This window comes from Scomber scombrus, chromosome 8 (genome assembly GCF_963691925.1).
Source record: "Scomber scombrus chromosome 8, fScoSco1.1, whole genome shotgun sequence".
Lineage (NCBI taxonomy): Eukaryota > Metazoa > Chordata > Actinopteri > Scombriformes > Scombridae > Scomber > Scomber scombrus.
In genome coordinates this window covers 6,557,947-6,575,254 of record NC_084977.1, presented here as the reverse complement: position 1 = coordinate 6,575,254, position 17,308 = coordinate 6,557,947, and the positions used below count along the sequence as shown (strand labels likewise).

Here is a 17,308-nt window from a genome sequence, read left to right as displayed (position 1 = left end):
GTTCTGTGACACTATGGAGTCTGAAATGAAGCAAACCCCCTCATTATAATTGTTTAGCTAGAACACACAGTTGTCCCAGTTCAGTTACCTCATCTCTGTTAACACTAAACATTTGTGTTTACAGCCACATGAAAAAGGGGCACAGTCAACATGACACTGCTTTCGTATTCATGTGATACCCTCTATGGGATGTAGTGTCAAATTCAAGATGAGCCACAAAAAGGTTGGAGGCAATGATGTGTAGTAAATACTCAAAATTCATGGTTCCATTAAGATTTAACGCAACATTTCCAGTAAAGAGTTTTAGAGTGTTAATTCTAAACCACATACAGATACTGAATGAGCCATTACTCAAGCTTACTGAGAAGGCTGGTGTGTTACTTTCATTCAGATGTCAGCAGAGACAATAAAAAACAGCAACACTTAACAGGTTATCATATTAATAACTTGCCTAAATAGAGGCAATTGTAAACTATATGTTGAACTACAGATTGTGTGTCATCTTCTATGAAAGTGTGCAATTTTTTAGCCCTTACAACAGCTGGTGTTGCTCCTCACTGAAGTAATATTTCCAGAGTGTTACTGTTGTGGTGTGTTGTGATTTGCTGCCATCATGTTTTTGATATTTCCACTGCATTCTCACAGCAGGGAATAAAGGCAGTAACCCACAATATTATTGCCCTAGTTGGAGTAAGGCCAGACCGTGACAGTCCCGGTCCTCTACTGAGCTGTGTCAACGTCACAGTAAACTGGCTTAAAAACAGCTTAACACGTGGTCAGTGGTAGAAAGCAACAACTGAGATTGACTCTTGTTACTCTGACAAAACTGCTACAGTTATACTTCAGAGCTTTTCATTTCAAGCATTGTACGTACATATTGTCATGATTAACTAAGCACAATAGAGTGAAACAGAAGTTCTGTGAGAAATGGAGGAAACCTATTTTGTGGTAGGAATGAGTCTACAGCTGGACTAACATTATTTAACGTGTTTATGTCAGCAGGTCAGAGAAGTAGCTGGAACCAAACTAGCACGGCCAAGTAAGGGAAAGGCAACACACAAATGTAATCACAGAGCTTTGGCTCAACATGAAACTAGGGTGTAGGATGGATCGGATGGAGCGACTTACACATGCCGGCAGTGGAGCTCCATGATCCCCTCTTGCACCTTCTCTTGGTAAGGCAACAGCTTGTTCATCCTCAGGAAGTCCCTGTCTGCTACGTCATCATAGTCTCCGATCTCAGCTGTGGTTTAAGATAGAGGAAATGAGCCTTTCTGAACAGATGTTTACTGTTATTGATCAGTACCATTGATAAATCTGTTTATTTGTATTGCTTTACTGGAATAAAATGCCTGATTCTCTTTTATCACTTCTTTTTATGACATCAGTTATGACATTGAAATACAGCTGTGCTTTTAAGTTGGATGTGGGCGTATAATTACACACATGCATTTATGTCCAGGCATTTTTAGCATGTGTTTGTGTTTCTGTGCGCTGAAACAAAGCTGCCCAGTCCAAACCACTGTAATGCTACTACAGCTGTTGTAAATACTAAAGTGTGACATTGAAATTCAGTGAATACACTTGAAAAGTATCTTAATCTGGTACAATAAAGTATATGTAAAGTGCATTATCCCTTTCAAATAAACAACCAACAAATGTAGTTAAAACATCAGCTTAAAAACGTACACTGGACAAGGTGAGAGGCAAGCAGGGCTCCAGTACTTTCTGTGCAGATCAAGCGGCCCTCCATTAGATCTCTTTTCATCTGCAGGGAGAATAAGTACCTATAAAAAAAAAAAAATTAAAAAAAGCACAGCGGCTTAGTGTCCATCTGTTTATGTTCATGAGAGGTAACTAAGCGCCAAACTAAGTGCCTTTATCAAAAGTAAATGTCATGTAATGGAACTTTGCTAAAGCTGGTTATTTATTAATGTGAGAATACACAAGGACATATTTTTTTGGGGGGGGGGATTTTCCAGAGTGAAAATAATGTATATGCATTCTTACTGAATGAAGTAAAGCATTACAATATTTTAGAGGGAGGACATATATTACATTTCTCTGAAAACAATAATCATGAGCTTCTGAGAAGGGGGAAAAAAAGCAGTTTGTTTTGTGAAGCTCTACTACACAGGCATGAGATAAATGTAATATCCAGTAGGAAATTACAGTCACTGACCTCGTGTACTCTTCCTGCAGCTGACCTGGGTCTGGAGGAAAGAATTTCACTGACAGTCTAAATAGCGTATTTGCTGGTCCTGAAAAACATGAAAAACAGATCATCAGCCCCGCTCCGCAATTTCATTAAAAAGGTGAAGTATGAACTCATATTTGAACTTGCTTACTTCTGACTTGTCTCATGATGGGTTTTGTGGGTTCCAACCAAACCTGAGGAGAAAGAAACAGTGTGAGCTTCACTGTGTTAGGAGCGCTTAAATGAACTTAAATGACCCCCTTACTACACAGAGGATGCATCTGGATGGTATTTCTGGATGGTAGTAGAGTAATGTGGCAATGTTTTAGGCAAAAACCTGGCTTCTATATCCCACTGTAGGAGCGTGCCTGCACTTTTACATCTGGGCCTGATTGAGGGAGGAATGTGCCTGATCCAGTAAGATACCTTGAAAAACTGCTATCAGCTGATACCTGCCTGAATTCTTCTTTTGGCTCATAGGAACACATCTTTGCTAAATAAATTAAGAGAAAAAGGGATAGATGCCAGTGCAACCAATTAGAGACGAAAGATTGATGGATTCATTGATTAAATTTGGTGCTATTTTCTTTTTCTTTTTTTTACCATTTAAGTCATTTTTAAGCAAATCACTGATGTTTCCAGCTTCTCAAATTGAAGGATTTGCAGCTTTTTCTCATCGTGCTGACTCATAAGACTAATGTTTTTTGGGTTTTGGCATGACTATCTGAAAACTCTCTGCAAAATTATGGTGAGTATTTTTCACTATTCTGTGGCCTTTTCTGGATGAAATGATCGAATGTTTGAGAAAATTGGCATCGAGAATGAAAATAAACATTAGTTGCAGCTCTTCAAAACCATATTTGTGGGTCAAAAATGCCAGTAACCATTTTACTCAGTCTAAATAGTGTATTACACTGTCATTCGACATAGATGTCGCCTTCAAATGCCTGATTTTATCCAACCGATGTTTGAAAAGCAATATTCAGTGAACTATCACTTCACAAACTGCAAATCCTCACAATAGAGAAGCTTAAAACAAAGCAATGTTTGATATTTTGGCTTGAAAATGACTCAAACGATCAAACAATCAATTACTAAAACAGCTGCAATTGATCGTCATTTCAACTCTAATATGTTGTATATTGTTATTTTTCTTGTAAAACTGAACAATGAAAAAAGTTACCATTCATTTCAAAAGTCTGACATGTAGTTCTCTCCTGCTTTGGTCGGGTTTGTTGGTTAAAGGCACTTAGTTCTAATTATCTGTAGTTGAAGGTTTAAAAATCAAACAGAACAACAAATGTGCAGTATATATGCAGCGTATGGCTTTCCAATGCGTTAAAAGGCTAATGGTCTTGTAAAAATAACCGACTCTGTTCTCTTTGAAGATAATAAATGTTTCATATCTCTCCTCTGCTGCTATACAACAAAGACAATTCTTGGTGGTCTTGAATTTCACTAATGTTTCTGCACGAATACAACAATGGAAAGTTTGACATTTGTGTACGGCCATGGGTGCCAGACAAGCTAAAAATATTCCAGGATTATATACTGCTTTAGTCCAGTAAAAACAATACTACTTCACTTGCTTCACTGCAGTGCAAAAGCTACAGAGGAGCCACAGAGCAGCTGAGACATGACTGAAAAGCTAATCTGTGCCTCGACTCAAGTCTTGCTGTCAGCGAGCTGTGACCTTTGACTTTTGAAACGCTGTTTGCTTTAGCTCTTAAGCGACATGTAGAATTCACTTGCATGTGTGTTCCTGGATATTCGATGTGTCTGCTTCTAACAGGAAACAAAAGACACGGTTGACGGTGTACGTACCCAGTTCATCTGCATGTTCTGAAACTCGAGGCCAAAGTAATCACGCTCTATGAGGTTACCTCGCAGGAAAACCTCAGAGAGGAAGGCCTGTCCAAAAGCTTTTGGCTGAAAGAAAGAACAACAAAGAAGAAGGAATCGTTATTTTCATCTCTGTGTCAACACAAAGATCTTAAAAGCCCAATGATGAGACATTTTACAATCTCAATAGGGAGAGAAATTGCTTTATTTTATCTAAAAAGTGAAAAACTTTTAAAGCTGACAGACTAACATGAGTGATCAACAACAACAACAAAAAACAGTACTTTGCTTGTGCTGAGGTGAGGAACGAAATGCCTGTGTTGTAAATGAGCGCAGAATAAAATGCTCTGTGTCTGTGTGGTGCCGAAAATATTTGGCATCTGTAAATGATCCACTTCATTGTGTGTTTTATGGCAGAGTACGTTCCATCTGTCCATTCAAATAGTTTCCTCCACTTGGATGAGCAAGTCGACTTAAAAAAAGAAAAGAAAGTGTCCTACTGTACATTTAGCTTTTATATCTGGAGTGCAGCTGAATCACGAGCAGGAAATCTGACTGAGTTTACCTTCTCGACGCTGTGGGGTTTTGTTTTCACTAAATGAAGAACTAATTACTATGTACTGAGCACACACTGCACTTGAGGTTTGGAATCCTAGCCTGTGACTTTTTGAGAAAATTATAGCCTCAAACATCTGGTTGTAATGTAAAATAGTATTTTTAAAAGCCTTATAAAAAGAACTGCTTTTGCATTGGCTGAAGTAAAAGCAACTCAAAGAGCGGCGGGAGATTTACTGTAGTTAGTACTTTCATTACTTCAAGACAATCAGATGTTCTGATGTTGGGGGGGGGAATCTATCATGTGCAGGTGAAACCGACTGACACGACATCCATAAATTGAAGAATCTGTTGTAAAATGCCACTTTTCGGTGCGTTTACAGTGTCCGGTTACAGCCAGCCTCAACACAAGAGAGAGAGGAAAAGAGTGGTGTGTTAAAATACTTTGGGTTGTCTTTGAGTGCAGGCCAAACATACAATCCAGGCAGCATCGGTAAGTATTTCAAAAGCGTTAGCGGCCAAATGTAAAGGAATATTTTGATGGTGTTTTTTCTCTCTCTCCCTCTCCCTCTGTCTGCCTCATTCAGTGAGCTTCAGTGAACGCCGTTTCAACAAAGAGTCAGTGTAATCATATACTGAGCTCTGAGCAGACGGGACCCATGTCTGAGGTGCTGTGTAAACAAAGTCAGTAGATTAAAAAAAAAAAGTTCTCGCATATAAAGACATTTCCAACTAAAATTTCTCTTTAATTTTTACAATGTCCACCTCATTCCTTCATTGTGCAATATGAGCCACCGCCTGCATGTGTGATGACTAAACTGATGTGTGTGTGTGTGTGTGAATTTGAGGTAAACAGACAGGCATAATCACAACACTTGACTGACTCTTAATAAACACTGACTGAAGTGTTTTTGCCAAGCTGTGAAAACTAATGAAGCATAGCTGAGGTGATTGATTGAGCAATGGCCGATTAAAGTAAACAGTTAACTGATTTTTTTTCTTCTTCTTCTTCTCTCCCTCGCTGTATTAGTCATGAGAAGTCCACTTTCTGTCGACTGGTGTTTTGAGAAAAGCTCCTCCCTTTATGTTACTCATTACCTCTCTGCAGGAATGTAATACTGCAGTCGCAGCGCTCTGGTCTCGAGGGAGAGTAAAAAAAAAAAAATCCCTTCAGCTTTCTCTTTGGGACAGTTTGAGCTTTATCTCCCACAATCTGATGACATTTTCACTGCTCTAGCACTAGCAGCTTCCAAAACCCTCACCTCCTCCTGCATGAATACACTAAAAGTATGCAGTGTAGTGTGGTGGCTGTAGAGAATTATGCACCAGATCTGCCTAATTTCATATCCAGCATCAACCTGGCATTATAATATAGATAATTTCCCTTTAATAGAGTAGAATAGAATAGAACAGTATATATTGTCATTGTACATGTACAACTAAATTGAAAGCAAGCCTTATGGTATCATGAGTAAAAAAAGGTGCTTGTAAAAGAATAAAATAAATGAGTAATTAGTAATAAACTAAAACACATAATACACACAAACAAGATATTCCACTCTCTGTCATCAATATCGCACAATTCCCCTAAATATTACACTCAAAATTGCTGTTGCAGTTATTACAGGATCAGGTTTTTGGAGCATTTAGAGCAGTTATTGCTAGTGGCTAGATTGGGTTTTCTGTGTGTGCAGTTAGTGTATAAACGATTAAAATACCACTATTATAATAACAGTTTATAATGTGTAAGACTAAATAAAAGTCAAATGAAGGAGAGATAATGGCATGTAAAAAAGGCAACGATCCAAACCTGAATTTTTTCAAGACAATTTTTAGACTAAATCTTTAATAAATTGGAACAAAAAAATCTTTAAAAAATATTGTCATATTACTTAAATCCCAATCTTAGAGTCTTAAAGTGTTGGCAAAAACAAGGATTTGCACTCTGCAACCAGATGCATCTAGATTCATTCTGCCATGCAAAACAAATGAGTCACATCCAGTATCAGTGGGATACCATCTAAAGGAAAAAAGAAAAAAAAAGCTGGCATCTTCATTTCCAGCACATCTGTGGTGTGACAGAGGGATTGCATGTTCACACCCAACTTGCGGGTATGGACCGCCGAATCATCTCTGAGCTCTAACATTAAAAGGCGGGTCAGTGGGTCACCCAATCAAGCTCCAAAAGCAGCAGAGATTATGACAAACAGATGTTTCTCTGGGAGACAAATCTCCTGTGTGTAATTGTGTGTGCGTGTCTGTGTGTGTGTGGGAGAGGGGTAAAAGGAGGAGGGCGGGCGTGTTAGTACTAGGTTTGAAAAGCAGCCCGTTATGTGGGAGGAGTGTCCTTCTCATTCATAGAGACTGAGCAAGGAGAGACTAAAAACCATAGACAGGTGTAACCCAAATATGACCCAACATGACTCAAATCCAGGACTTGGGTGTACCTTGCATGACCGGTTTACCAAATAACGGTGGATACTCTCCTCCAGCAGCACCTCTTATTGAGAAAAGGGGTGTGTTTGGGCTTGTACTTGGCACAGTGGGACATACATTGTTTAGGATGGGGGTGGTTGGGGTGGGCGGGTTTCCTGCTGACATACATTATAAAAGCTCTGCACACCGGTGGCCACTTTCACACGTCTGCTAGGGGAGCTTTTCAGAGTTCAGCAGGTTCTTTGATGACTGGCAACTTTCATTTAGAATAATTGGCCTTGATTTCCTTTCTCTACCTGTGCTGTGGGACACACCTGTGAGCAGTTGGTCGGGGGAGTTTTTGTTGGCAGATAAACAGAATGCGGCGGTAATCGGGATCAGGTGGTTTTTAGCACACCTTCAGCTCCGGTCACCTGTGTAAGCCAAGGTACTTTTCAATCTTAACCTGGGCTCCAAATGGGACGCCCATGAGTGGCAGCCAAATACTCCAAGTGCTAAAAAAAGCCCCAAAACTGTAACAACTGTAGAGATCGGTGATATCAAGGAGAGTTACACAGAACGAGAGATTGTTTGACATGTTAAACGAGTCCTTCTCTGCGTAGCCATTGAAATGTTTAGCTACTTCAGTACACAAAAGGATAGTGTGCGTGCTTGTAGAGGTGAGAGCTTTAGTGGCTGTTATGAAGAGTAACACCACTCAGCAACAGATTTCTAATGAAGCTCCATCCACAGATCTGCATTCGTCATTTTCAGTAAAGTAGCAACACAGATCATCGTATAGCACAGTTAAACTATACTAACCCAGCATAAGTTTATCCCGAGGCAGTGAGAGAACAGTTCATAGTCCATCCACACTCGGACTAGTTCAAAGATAAAAACAGCACTAACACAATTAAAGTTACACGAGTTTCATCATCCATTACTGACATGATCATAATGGGATTTTTAAAAAAAACAACAACAAGCTGCTTGGTTGAAATTCCTGGCCCCAACTTTTAGAGGGGTTTCGCTCCTGAGAGTTTGTCCCCCTCCCCCCACCACCCCGACTCAAACTTTGTACTGGCTGTGACTGCTCCCTCTCTGAACTGCTCTTTTAACACTAGAGGCTGTCCCCTCTCTGTCTCTCCCTCCACCCTCCTGGTTGTCAACCTTGCTATTTATGTGCTTGTTTGCTAACACTAAAGCAAAGACTGCCCGGACTCCCTGCCACCGGTGCCCCCCCCCCCGACCACCCTAACTGTACTGCAGTTTTCACACAGTTAGCTTCCACGTCTCCACCCTCGGCCCTTTTAGTGAGCTTTCAGCTGAGAGTTAAGGCCAGCGGAGGGGCCGGCCGTGCTGGATAAAAGGAGCCTGTGTTTCCCGCCCCCCCTCCTCCCCTCTTGCCCTGCCTCCCCTGTCCAGAAGAGACCACAAGGCTGAGCTTTCTCCTGCGCTGGGTGGTGGGAGGGGCCTAGCGGACAAGAGCCATGCAGGCAAATGTCTGCTAATGACGAGCGCACCGGGTACCTGCAACAGATGAAGACCTGCAGATCAAAAAGCACACTCGCCCTCTGATCTGATTTATCTGTTGTCGTTGTTGTTGTTGTTCTCACGCTAAAGAGGTTATGCAGCCATAATTCCCACGTATTTTTCCACGTATGTTAGCTTCAACGCTGTCACCACATGAAATGTGTGATGGATTACAGGGTGAAAAAGCACAGAGCGTGACAAAGAGAGAAGCATGAGTGCCCTGCGTGTGTGTGTGTGTGTGTGTGTGTGTGTGTGTGTCAGAGAGGATAGAGCAGAGTATATTTACACTGTATACTGTATACAGTGAAGGCAGCAGGTGATAAAGACTTTTTACTCTAACGGAGGACAAATTTGGGCAGCTGAGAGACCGAAAATGCCACAGCGAGGAGAGGCCGTAGCTTGAAGGCCACAACCATTTCAAACATTCAACACTGCAATTTTATATCTATTTGTGCATTCGGTACATGACAGAGAGAAAAAACTACAATTACAATCCTAGAAAAGTTGCTGCTTCACTCATTTTTCTCCTGTTTAAATAGACGTGAACTAATAATAATAATAACAACAATACAAGAGAAGTCTGAGGTAAGTCTGATGTGTTTTAGCACTGCAGCCTCTCTGTGCGCAGAGATAAACAGTATTCTCTCAGCAGCCCACAGCTCCCCGAGACTGAATGAACTGCAATATGAAACAATGTTGGGCAGCGGCTGAACAACAGAGGCCATCTTGTTCTTGGCAAACTGCAGTCTGCTTGACAACAGGATTGCCGTCATTCCCCTTTTGCAGCCATGTATTTCTGTCTGCCACCTCCTATCAACACCGTGTACATTCAGCTCTACGGGCTTCGAGCTCAGTTGTTCTTTCACATGAAGGGCCAACCAAAAGAAAAAAAAAGAAAAAATCTCCTCTAAAGTTTTCCTCTATTGAACACTGCATAGACCCACTCCTGTACAAATTAAACTTGCGTCCGTCACATTCTATTAGCTTAAGACGTTGAGACAACATATGGTGCGTAAGATTATGAAAGGTCTGTCTCAGCAGTGCCCCCAAACTACAGCTGCCAGAACCGCTATTGTTGTGGCTGAATGAGGATTTAGAATAGAGTAATTACACACGTTAAACACACTGACCTATCCTAATTCAATTAGTCACTTATAGGTCCGGTTATATTACCCTGGCAAGTTTAAACTCCATGGTGGTTGTTTGTATTTTCCCTTGTGAAGTACTTCACTTCACTTTGATCACTTTGATAACCTCGCCTCCATCTGAAAAGACAGGAAGCTGTGCTCTGATACAGTGGCTTCCTTATTGCTTCCTATTTGCCTTCTCAACGACTCCTGCAGCGACTTGGCGAGTAAACACGGGAAAGTGCAGGCCCGATGCGGATCTAGAAGTTTGTTCAAACCGACTGCCAATCTTTAAAAGGGATTATCTTCTTTCTTAAGTAATTACAATGAAAAAAAAAGCAGCTACTAAGCTAGGTTAGATATTTACTCAGGTTTAATTACAGCTTTAGTTTTCTTAAATATTTATGTTTTATTACAGAAAACACGTCTCCTTTTGATTAACATGGCTGAATATTACTATAACAAGTCAGTGTTGACATTATGCCTTGAGGTGGAGCTGATAATGGTAAAACAACAACTAGAAACCCCATGTTTTCTGCCAATCACATGACCTCTGAAGTTAAATAAAACAGTCAAATCATACCAGACATAAAGGAGGCTAGAAAATATGAAAAATCCATCCAACAAAACTACACCTATTGTCATTTGCTCATTCCAGCCTCCTCAGTTTAACCCTTACATACTGTTATGGGTAAAGTTTGACCCATTTTTACATTTGAGAGCTGTAAAAACACCCTATACACATTTCTTTTTAGCCAGACTTTTCCTAATGTGACTCACAGTATACAACAATGGAAATAAAAGGCATAATTTTTTAATTTTTGTGCAGCTGATACACATTTTTATATATGCAAATGTACAAGTTTGACTTGTGATTAATTAACCTAAGATTAATCAAACATTTACTAATGACTTAAGGGGGAATTTAAGAATGTGAATTGGTGTATAGACTAATTATGAGTCGGAATATGAACAGTATATGAGGGTTAAGACAAACTACTAATGAATACACAGTGTGAGAAGTCAATACAATGAAGAGACAGAATTGAAAACAAGTCTGGCGCATCGACCATAAATGTCAACATGTTCAAGCTTGAGTCGTGGATGTACGTTTTATCTAGCTCTCTTGTTGGGCAAGACTTAAGACTTACCAGGAGAGAAAATTACTAATAGTTGGGCGTTCTGAATCTAAAAAGTGCCCTGGTGAGTTTGCACTAAGTTGTCTGAATAAGAAGTCTTAAGGAGGGAAGGGATTTTAGACCCAAAGCCATGTGGCAGCTGTCACCAACACGCAAAGCAGGGTATCCCGCAGGACAATAATGCAACGCTGTGCAACAAACAGCAGCCTTATCACAGTGTAAATAAGAGATGTTGGGGGGGGCAACTCAATGAGGCAGCTGCGCAACAGTTGGAATAGTAACTCACGTCCACATCAAAGAACTCCTGTGAGTCGTCCAGGCCCTGCACACGGATTTGTAGTCCTCGTCCGTGGCTTTTGCTCCCGCTGGCCATGTTGCCACTGAGGCTCTGGCCCGGCTCCAACGTGCTGACACCAGCATTGAATTGGGCTCCTAGCCTTGTGCCAGGGGTCTGCAGGACCCGGTATGAACCCTCTATCTCCCCCATTCCTGCTCAGAGCAGCTCCACCACCTCGCTCCTGCAAACACAGAAAGGACAACAGAAATCAAGAGCAGAATTAGGGGGGGAAAATGCAAAAATATGATGAAACATAGTTAAAATTGTTATTTTGAGTGGATGAGTGCAAATGCAACCTTGGGTGCTGTAGCTTGACTACAGGTAGTATATTTTGGGTTTAATATAGTTTTTGCATGTTTCATTGCAAAAAGGAGTCTTGACTGAAGCAGTTTATGTGCATGTGAGGCTCATTTATAAGACGTAAAACCCGGGTGGGAACTATTTTTAAAACCAGCCACTGATAAGATAAATGTTCAAATTCAAAAGCTACTCAATAGTAAATCATTATTGAACGTCTGAAATCGACCAGCAACTTTGATATTTTACCAACATTTAGCTGGTGAGTGCTGCCAATTTCCCCAACACATAAAGTTTACGTTTTTTGCGCAAAACCAACAGCTAACGTAATACTGACCGGAGCTAACACTAAAGTTACCTGTGTAGCACTTAACACGAGTTTGGTTGAAGCGTAAAGACAAAATACGAAAAGGACAAGACGGCGTACTGATTTTGCGTTTAATAGCATTGTATATGGGCCAAACTGGGTCGGTAAGACTTCACAGTTACATATTCGGACATTTCTAAGAAAATAAAGAAGCTAAACGTCGGTAATGAACGAGGAAATTGTTAAACGTGGTGGTTTATTTTCTTTTTGCAAAAGGGAGGTCAATAGACATTAGTTTACCGACGATAAGCGAACCGAAGTGTAATTACTATATCCGGAATTTCTTATAGAAAATGCCGGCATATTATCTAAATGTGACTAAATGCTCAAAAAGTAGTAAAACACTTACCGTTTTTCTTGAGTCGAAACTAAATGCTAAAAGTTTTCACATCGAAATGGACACTACTCCAGTCCATGGTCGTCGTCCAAAGGAGTGCGCACTCACGCTCGTCTGTGATTGGCTGAAGCAGTCTCAGTCGGCCTGCGATTGGTTGAAATGTGGCTTCGGATTGTAGGCTTGAGGAGCGGAGATTTACCTTCCCTTACTTTAAATAGCTGTGATGGATGGAGAATAAACTTGTCCGCCTTTAAAATAATATGTTGTGGCTCACTAATAAAGGGCTAGTGGAAAGTTTTAAAGGTTTTGTGGTCTCCAGGCTACGTTTGTTTAATCTGTAGGCCAACAGCTGTAGACACACAGGAAATAAAAAGATTGTTTTATCTGGTAATTGTTTTTATCTGATTTGACTCATAGCCTTTATTTAAGTTTGGGCTGAAGTTTGACCCTTAGATTATATGAGATCAATGCTGTGACCGCCCAAATAATACAAATTTAATAACACACATTTCTCTGGACACGTGAGTTAACACAGTGTATGAGATTTTTCCTGTGCTTTATTTCTCAATAAAGCTTAATTGCATCAATACATGTTGTATTGATTGCATTTCAGCCCACATTTCTGCAGAACTTGAACAATAAGACTACATATACAGAAGGAAAGGAAAAGGTCACTTCTGGCATTGTGATGGAGCTCCCCCTACTGTTTTCTCTAAGTAAAGAACAACTGCTTAGATGGATCCCAGAAGAAATTATGACACATAAACATTTATATCAAATAATAAACGATAGAAACACGTTTTCATCGAAAATCATTAATTACATAACACTATATGTGCTGAAAATTGCCAGGACGATTTGTTTTGTTCTTATAGGCTAATAATGTAGATATCTGTACATTTATTTGTAATATATGTAATTTGAATACATTGTGCAGAATACAACCTTATATTCAACATGAGAAAATATATATCTGGCATATGTAATATTAAGTATTATTAAAATAAACTCACTCACTTTATTAGGGACACCTGTACAGTCTCATGCAATCTAATACAAAACAGCTCTGCCATAAATTCTACTTTTATGAAGTTTATACATTTTCTGTTTTGTTGATATTAATAGAGAGGTGATAGTTATGCTTTATGTTTATTATCATAGTGGGTGGTGGTGGTGGACTGGAGTGTGTTATAATAAAAAAGTTTTCCTAATATTTTGCCCCTCTCATGTATGTTAATACAAGTGGACAACATATTAGGATCACAATTCAATATAATGCATTTTATTACTTAATGATATGTACAATATGAATTATAATTAAATTGAGAAAAAAAAATTGTTGCACGAAGCCAAAAAGGAAGTAGCAGTGAATAAATGTTGAAAAGAGCATTAAACATGTTTTATTACATCAATTCAATTGGTTGGAATTCAATTGTTAGGAAACTCCACATTAAAAAAAAAAAAAAAAAGGTTTCCTGGATGCCTAATTAATATAAGGAACAATGTATCCATATCAGCAAGTGTGCATTATAAAAAGACAACATGAAAATATACAGTTTTGCTACATTGTGAAATATTTGTAGCATTTGATATTATTGAGAGACATACAATAACAAATGTATGTAATGTTTTCCATACACTGTATGGCTCTATATCAGATTATTGTGGTGTATTTTTTGATGGTCTAAGAAAAACTCAAACATGTCAAAGCATGGAATTCAGTTACTATTTTGTGATTTGTTAATGAAATACAAAGTAGTAATGTAACACTTAAATTATTTTTCTTCTAATTTGTTCAATTATGCATTTATTCAACGTTTTTCGTTTCTCATTCATTTAGAGGACCAAATTCTCCTGTCCTTAATAGATGATCTTTTTACTATTATATGCACTTTTTTATGCCTGATTCACAGTAAGTATGAGTATGTTATTGCCTCTCTTTGTTGTTTTTCCTCTTTATAATCTTTAGGGTTCTTATTATTTTGATTCATTATTATATGATTGTTTTAATCTGCTGTTGACGGAAAGCAGGCACTGGGAAAGAAAGAAGAAGAAAGATAAAGATGCTCCCTAAGTAAAAGGAGGAGGCGTGGAGTCAGGACTGATAGGCTTTTCTATGTTCCCATGCTGTCTTTTGATCTGTATTCATTATCTTCAAAGAAGCCTGGACCTCTTAAACAGTGCACGCATGTGATGAAATTAGTCTGGTATATGTACAGTATGTTTGAGTTATGACATCAATGTTTACTTTAAGGAGGAAACACTAACAGCCTCACGTGTGCCATGTAATGCATGCCAGTGGAGCAGCCTTGTAAATAAAAAGTGAATGCATGTCCATAAAGATGTGGGAGGTAGCAAGATAATTTTCTAAAATCTGAATATAGGAGCAGCAGAGGCAGAGGTATCCTGACTTCAAACACAGGCCTACATTTCCCATAATGCAACTCAAAAGTATCTACATGAAACCTTTCCTTCCTGTTAAATGCCCCCATCTATAAAAGTCTGTGGCCCCATGTTGATAACTGAGGTTTTTGTGAAACATTTGACCTCCCATGCTTAACTCAGGACGATGATGATATCATCATTATTTTCTAAGCCTTTAGAGGGCTCCAGAGCCACAGAAGACATTATACAACTGTTTTTACAGTGTGAGTCACCTCCTTGATGAATAATCTGGCCTTCATGTGCAAAACAGTTGGAGTGTCCCTTTAAATAAACAACCCTAAGTTATCACAGGGTTATCATAACAAGCTTGACAAATGAAGAATATTTTAAGGATGTCGTGGATTTTGTCTACGCTCTGTATGTATGCGTATGTGTCTGTTTCACTGTGCTTTTTAACTTTTGGTAAAAGACAGAAAAGAGATGATTTTAAATCATACCTTTCCTCAGCTGTCTCCTGCTGTCCAAGAGTCTGGACACATGCTGTCTCAGTAGTGAGGGAGACAAGAGAAGCAGTTTAAAATATGCGAGGTACTTTCCGATAGGCAGAAGGCAGCTGTGCACAAGTGGAGACCTTGGCGAAAGCCTTTTAGATTCAGTGGGAAGATGCAAAGCACAACATAAGTGAAACCATTGTGTTGTTATATATATGTTGAACCCATACCGAGAATGGGAAATGCATGGCCGACGATACTTTATGCTTCACTGACCGGTCTCCTTTGCCAAAGCAAGGCAAATTTATTGGTACAGCACATTTCATACACAAGAGCATAGTTAAGGTGCTTTACACAAAACATACATTTAAGTTAAATAAAAATGTAACTGATTGAAAAATTAAAAAAGACAATCAGAATAAAAACTCCAACACAATGAATGAAAACCCTGAGTAAGTGCATGCCACATCACAGACAAAATAGTCTATACTGGATGAGAAGTGATAAAGCATTATCATTTGGGATGTGCCAATTCAAATCACTGGATTGCACTGGCAGTGGTGCTGTTATTAAACAGACTGGGGACATTGCAGTTTCTTTTTATGTGACCATACAAATACATAAAGCTTCAAGAACAACATAATTAAATTTGAGCTTGAAGGGTCATTCTTGACTTGTGTAGTTTAACAAACTTAATAGATTTCTTCTGGAGCTTTCAGTCTAATCTCATGGCCCTCACCAGCCTTCCAACTGAGGAAACTCCACCCATGAATAAATGCGGTAATTGATCATTTCTTGTGAAATAGATTAAATAAATGATGATTCAAGTTTGCATGAACATTCCCACATATCATTAAGAAGTGAGTTACGTTACGTGTAAATCAACCAGTTCCATACGTCTCTACCACTTTAATCAAATCTAGTTTAATGTGTTTATTTTACAGTCCATGTGAAGTAAATGAATAAACATAGCAAGGCATATTATCACTGAATAAGCAGTTTACTCAAACTAAATGAAATTGGTTCTATAATTTACACATTTCATTCATAAATTACTCAGCTGTGGCCTTGCAAATCCTGAGATGATCAAAACATTAACATAGTATTAAGCTCATTAAGTGCAAATAAATTGGTTGGTTTATGACAACAAGAAAGAATTGTTTAATGCTGTTCAGCTGCTGAACCTTTAATTGTTTTCAGATTGAAGTCAATTCGGCTCTCCATTTTAGACAGTTTTGAGAGTTTGTGTGTTAGAAGAGATTCCTGCAGAGATTTCCTTAAACCACAATAGCATGAGCTTACTTACCAGGTGCTCTTATTTATATGTATTCATCGTTTGCAATGCAGTCAACTGTGGACTCTGTGACCTTGTGCACTGTATCCATTAAAAGCTACCTGAGGAATGAGTTGCACCTGAAAAGGTAGCCTCTCTGTGTTATGTTATCCTCAAACACATGGGCAGGATTATTTGGCATGTGTGTATTTGGTCGCTCAGATTCACAACAACATTGTGTTCCTGCACTTGATTCATGACCTTAAACTGGATGGAAGTGAGTGGGACTAGCATGAATTTGTTCTCTTTCACAATGTGCTGAATCTGAAACTACACTGAGAAATGATGTGGTTAACAATTTGTTGAAACTGTGCAGCTGTCTCCTCTGAGCAGACTCAAAGCCCAGCCACCACATGCATCTGATCAAAGATGAAGAGAAAACACTTATAGTCTGTTCAAATCTTTACTTCTGATCACTGGAACCAAGTGTGCATTTGATTCAAGTTAGACTTTCAATAAGGAATAAGAGATAGGAATCCTATAGTTTTTTTTTTTTTTTTTTTTTACAAACATCTTCTAAGATGTTTGTAAGATTCAATTGGGAAAAAAAAGCTGATTTCCAGGACTATGAATATAATACAGTGCCAAACATTTTTTCTTATGAAGAGGATAAAAAGTCTTATAGGTTTTTTAGACATTTATGGGAATCTAAAAGGATTTTATTGCAACCAATAGGAAAACAAGTCAGCCTTCCAACAGGATGGAGAAAATCCTAAAAGAACCAAAACTTTTCCTTATAAAATTTTGCTAATAAAAAAATAAAATTATGGACATACAGATGGGTGAGCCAACATAAAGTGTCTTCGTAAGGTTCTGGGCCACTGCCTGCAGCCAGAGCAGCTTCAATGCTCCCTGGGATTGATTCTACAGTCTCTGAACTCCACTGGAGGGATGAGCACCATTTTTCCAAAAGATATTCCCTCATTGGGTGTTTTGATGATGGTGTTGGAGAG

The 17,308-nt window shown here is 39.0% G+C and overlaps 1 protein-coding gene across 3 annotated transcripts in view; it reads right to left on the bottom strand.

Annotated features, from left to right (window-relative positions):
• The window catches only part of farp2 (FERM, RhoGEF and pleckstrin domain protein 2), a 28,091-nt gene extending 15,843 nt beyond the window's left edge, over positions 1-12,248 (bottom strand). For 2 of the 3 annotated variants that reach the window (XM_062423612.1, XM_062423614.1), the window contains exons 1-7: positions 12,159-12,248; positions 11,095-11,326; positions 4,022-4,126; positions 2,349-2,391; positions 2,183-2,261; positions 1,690-1,787; positions 1,129-1,243 (exon numbers count right to left, since the gene is read on the bottom strand). In XM_062423612.1, coding sequence (XP_062279596.1) covers positions 1,129-1,243; positions 1,690-1,787; positions 2,183-2,261; positions 2,349-2,391; positions 4,022-4,126; positions 11,095-11,295 — 641 coding nt within the window. In that variant the 5' untranslated portion in view covers positions 11,296-11,326; positions 12,159-12,248. Of the gene's footprint in view, positions 1-1,128; positions 1,244-1,689; positions 1,788-2,182; positions 2,262-2,348; positions 2,392-4,021; positions 4,127-11,094; positions 11,327-12,154 lie in introns of all 3 variants that reach the window. The other variant, XM_062423613.1, reaches the window with a different exon arrangement.
• Positions 12,249-17,308: the final 5,060 nt, after the last annotated feature.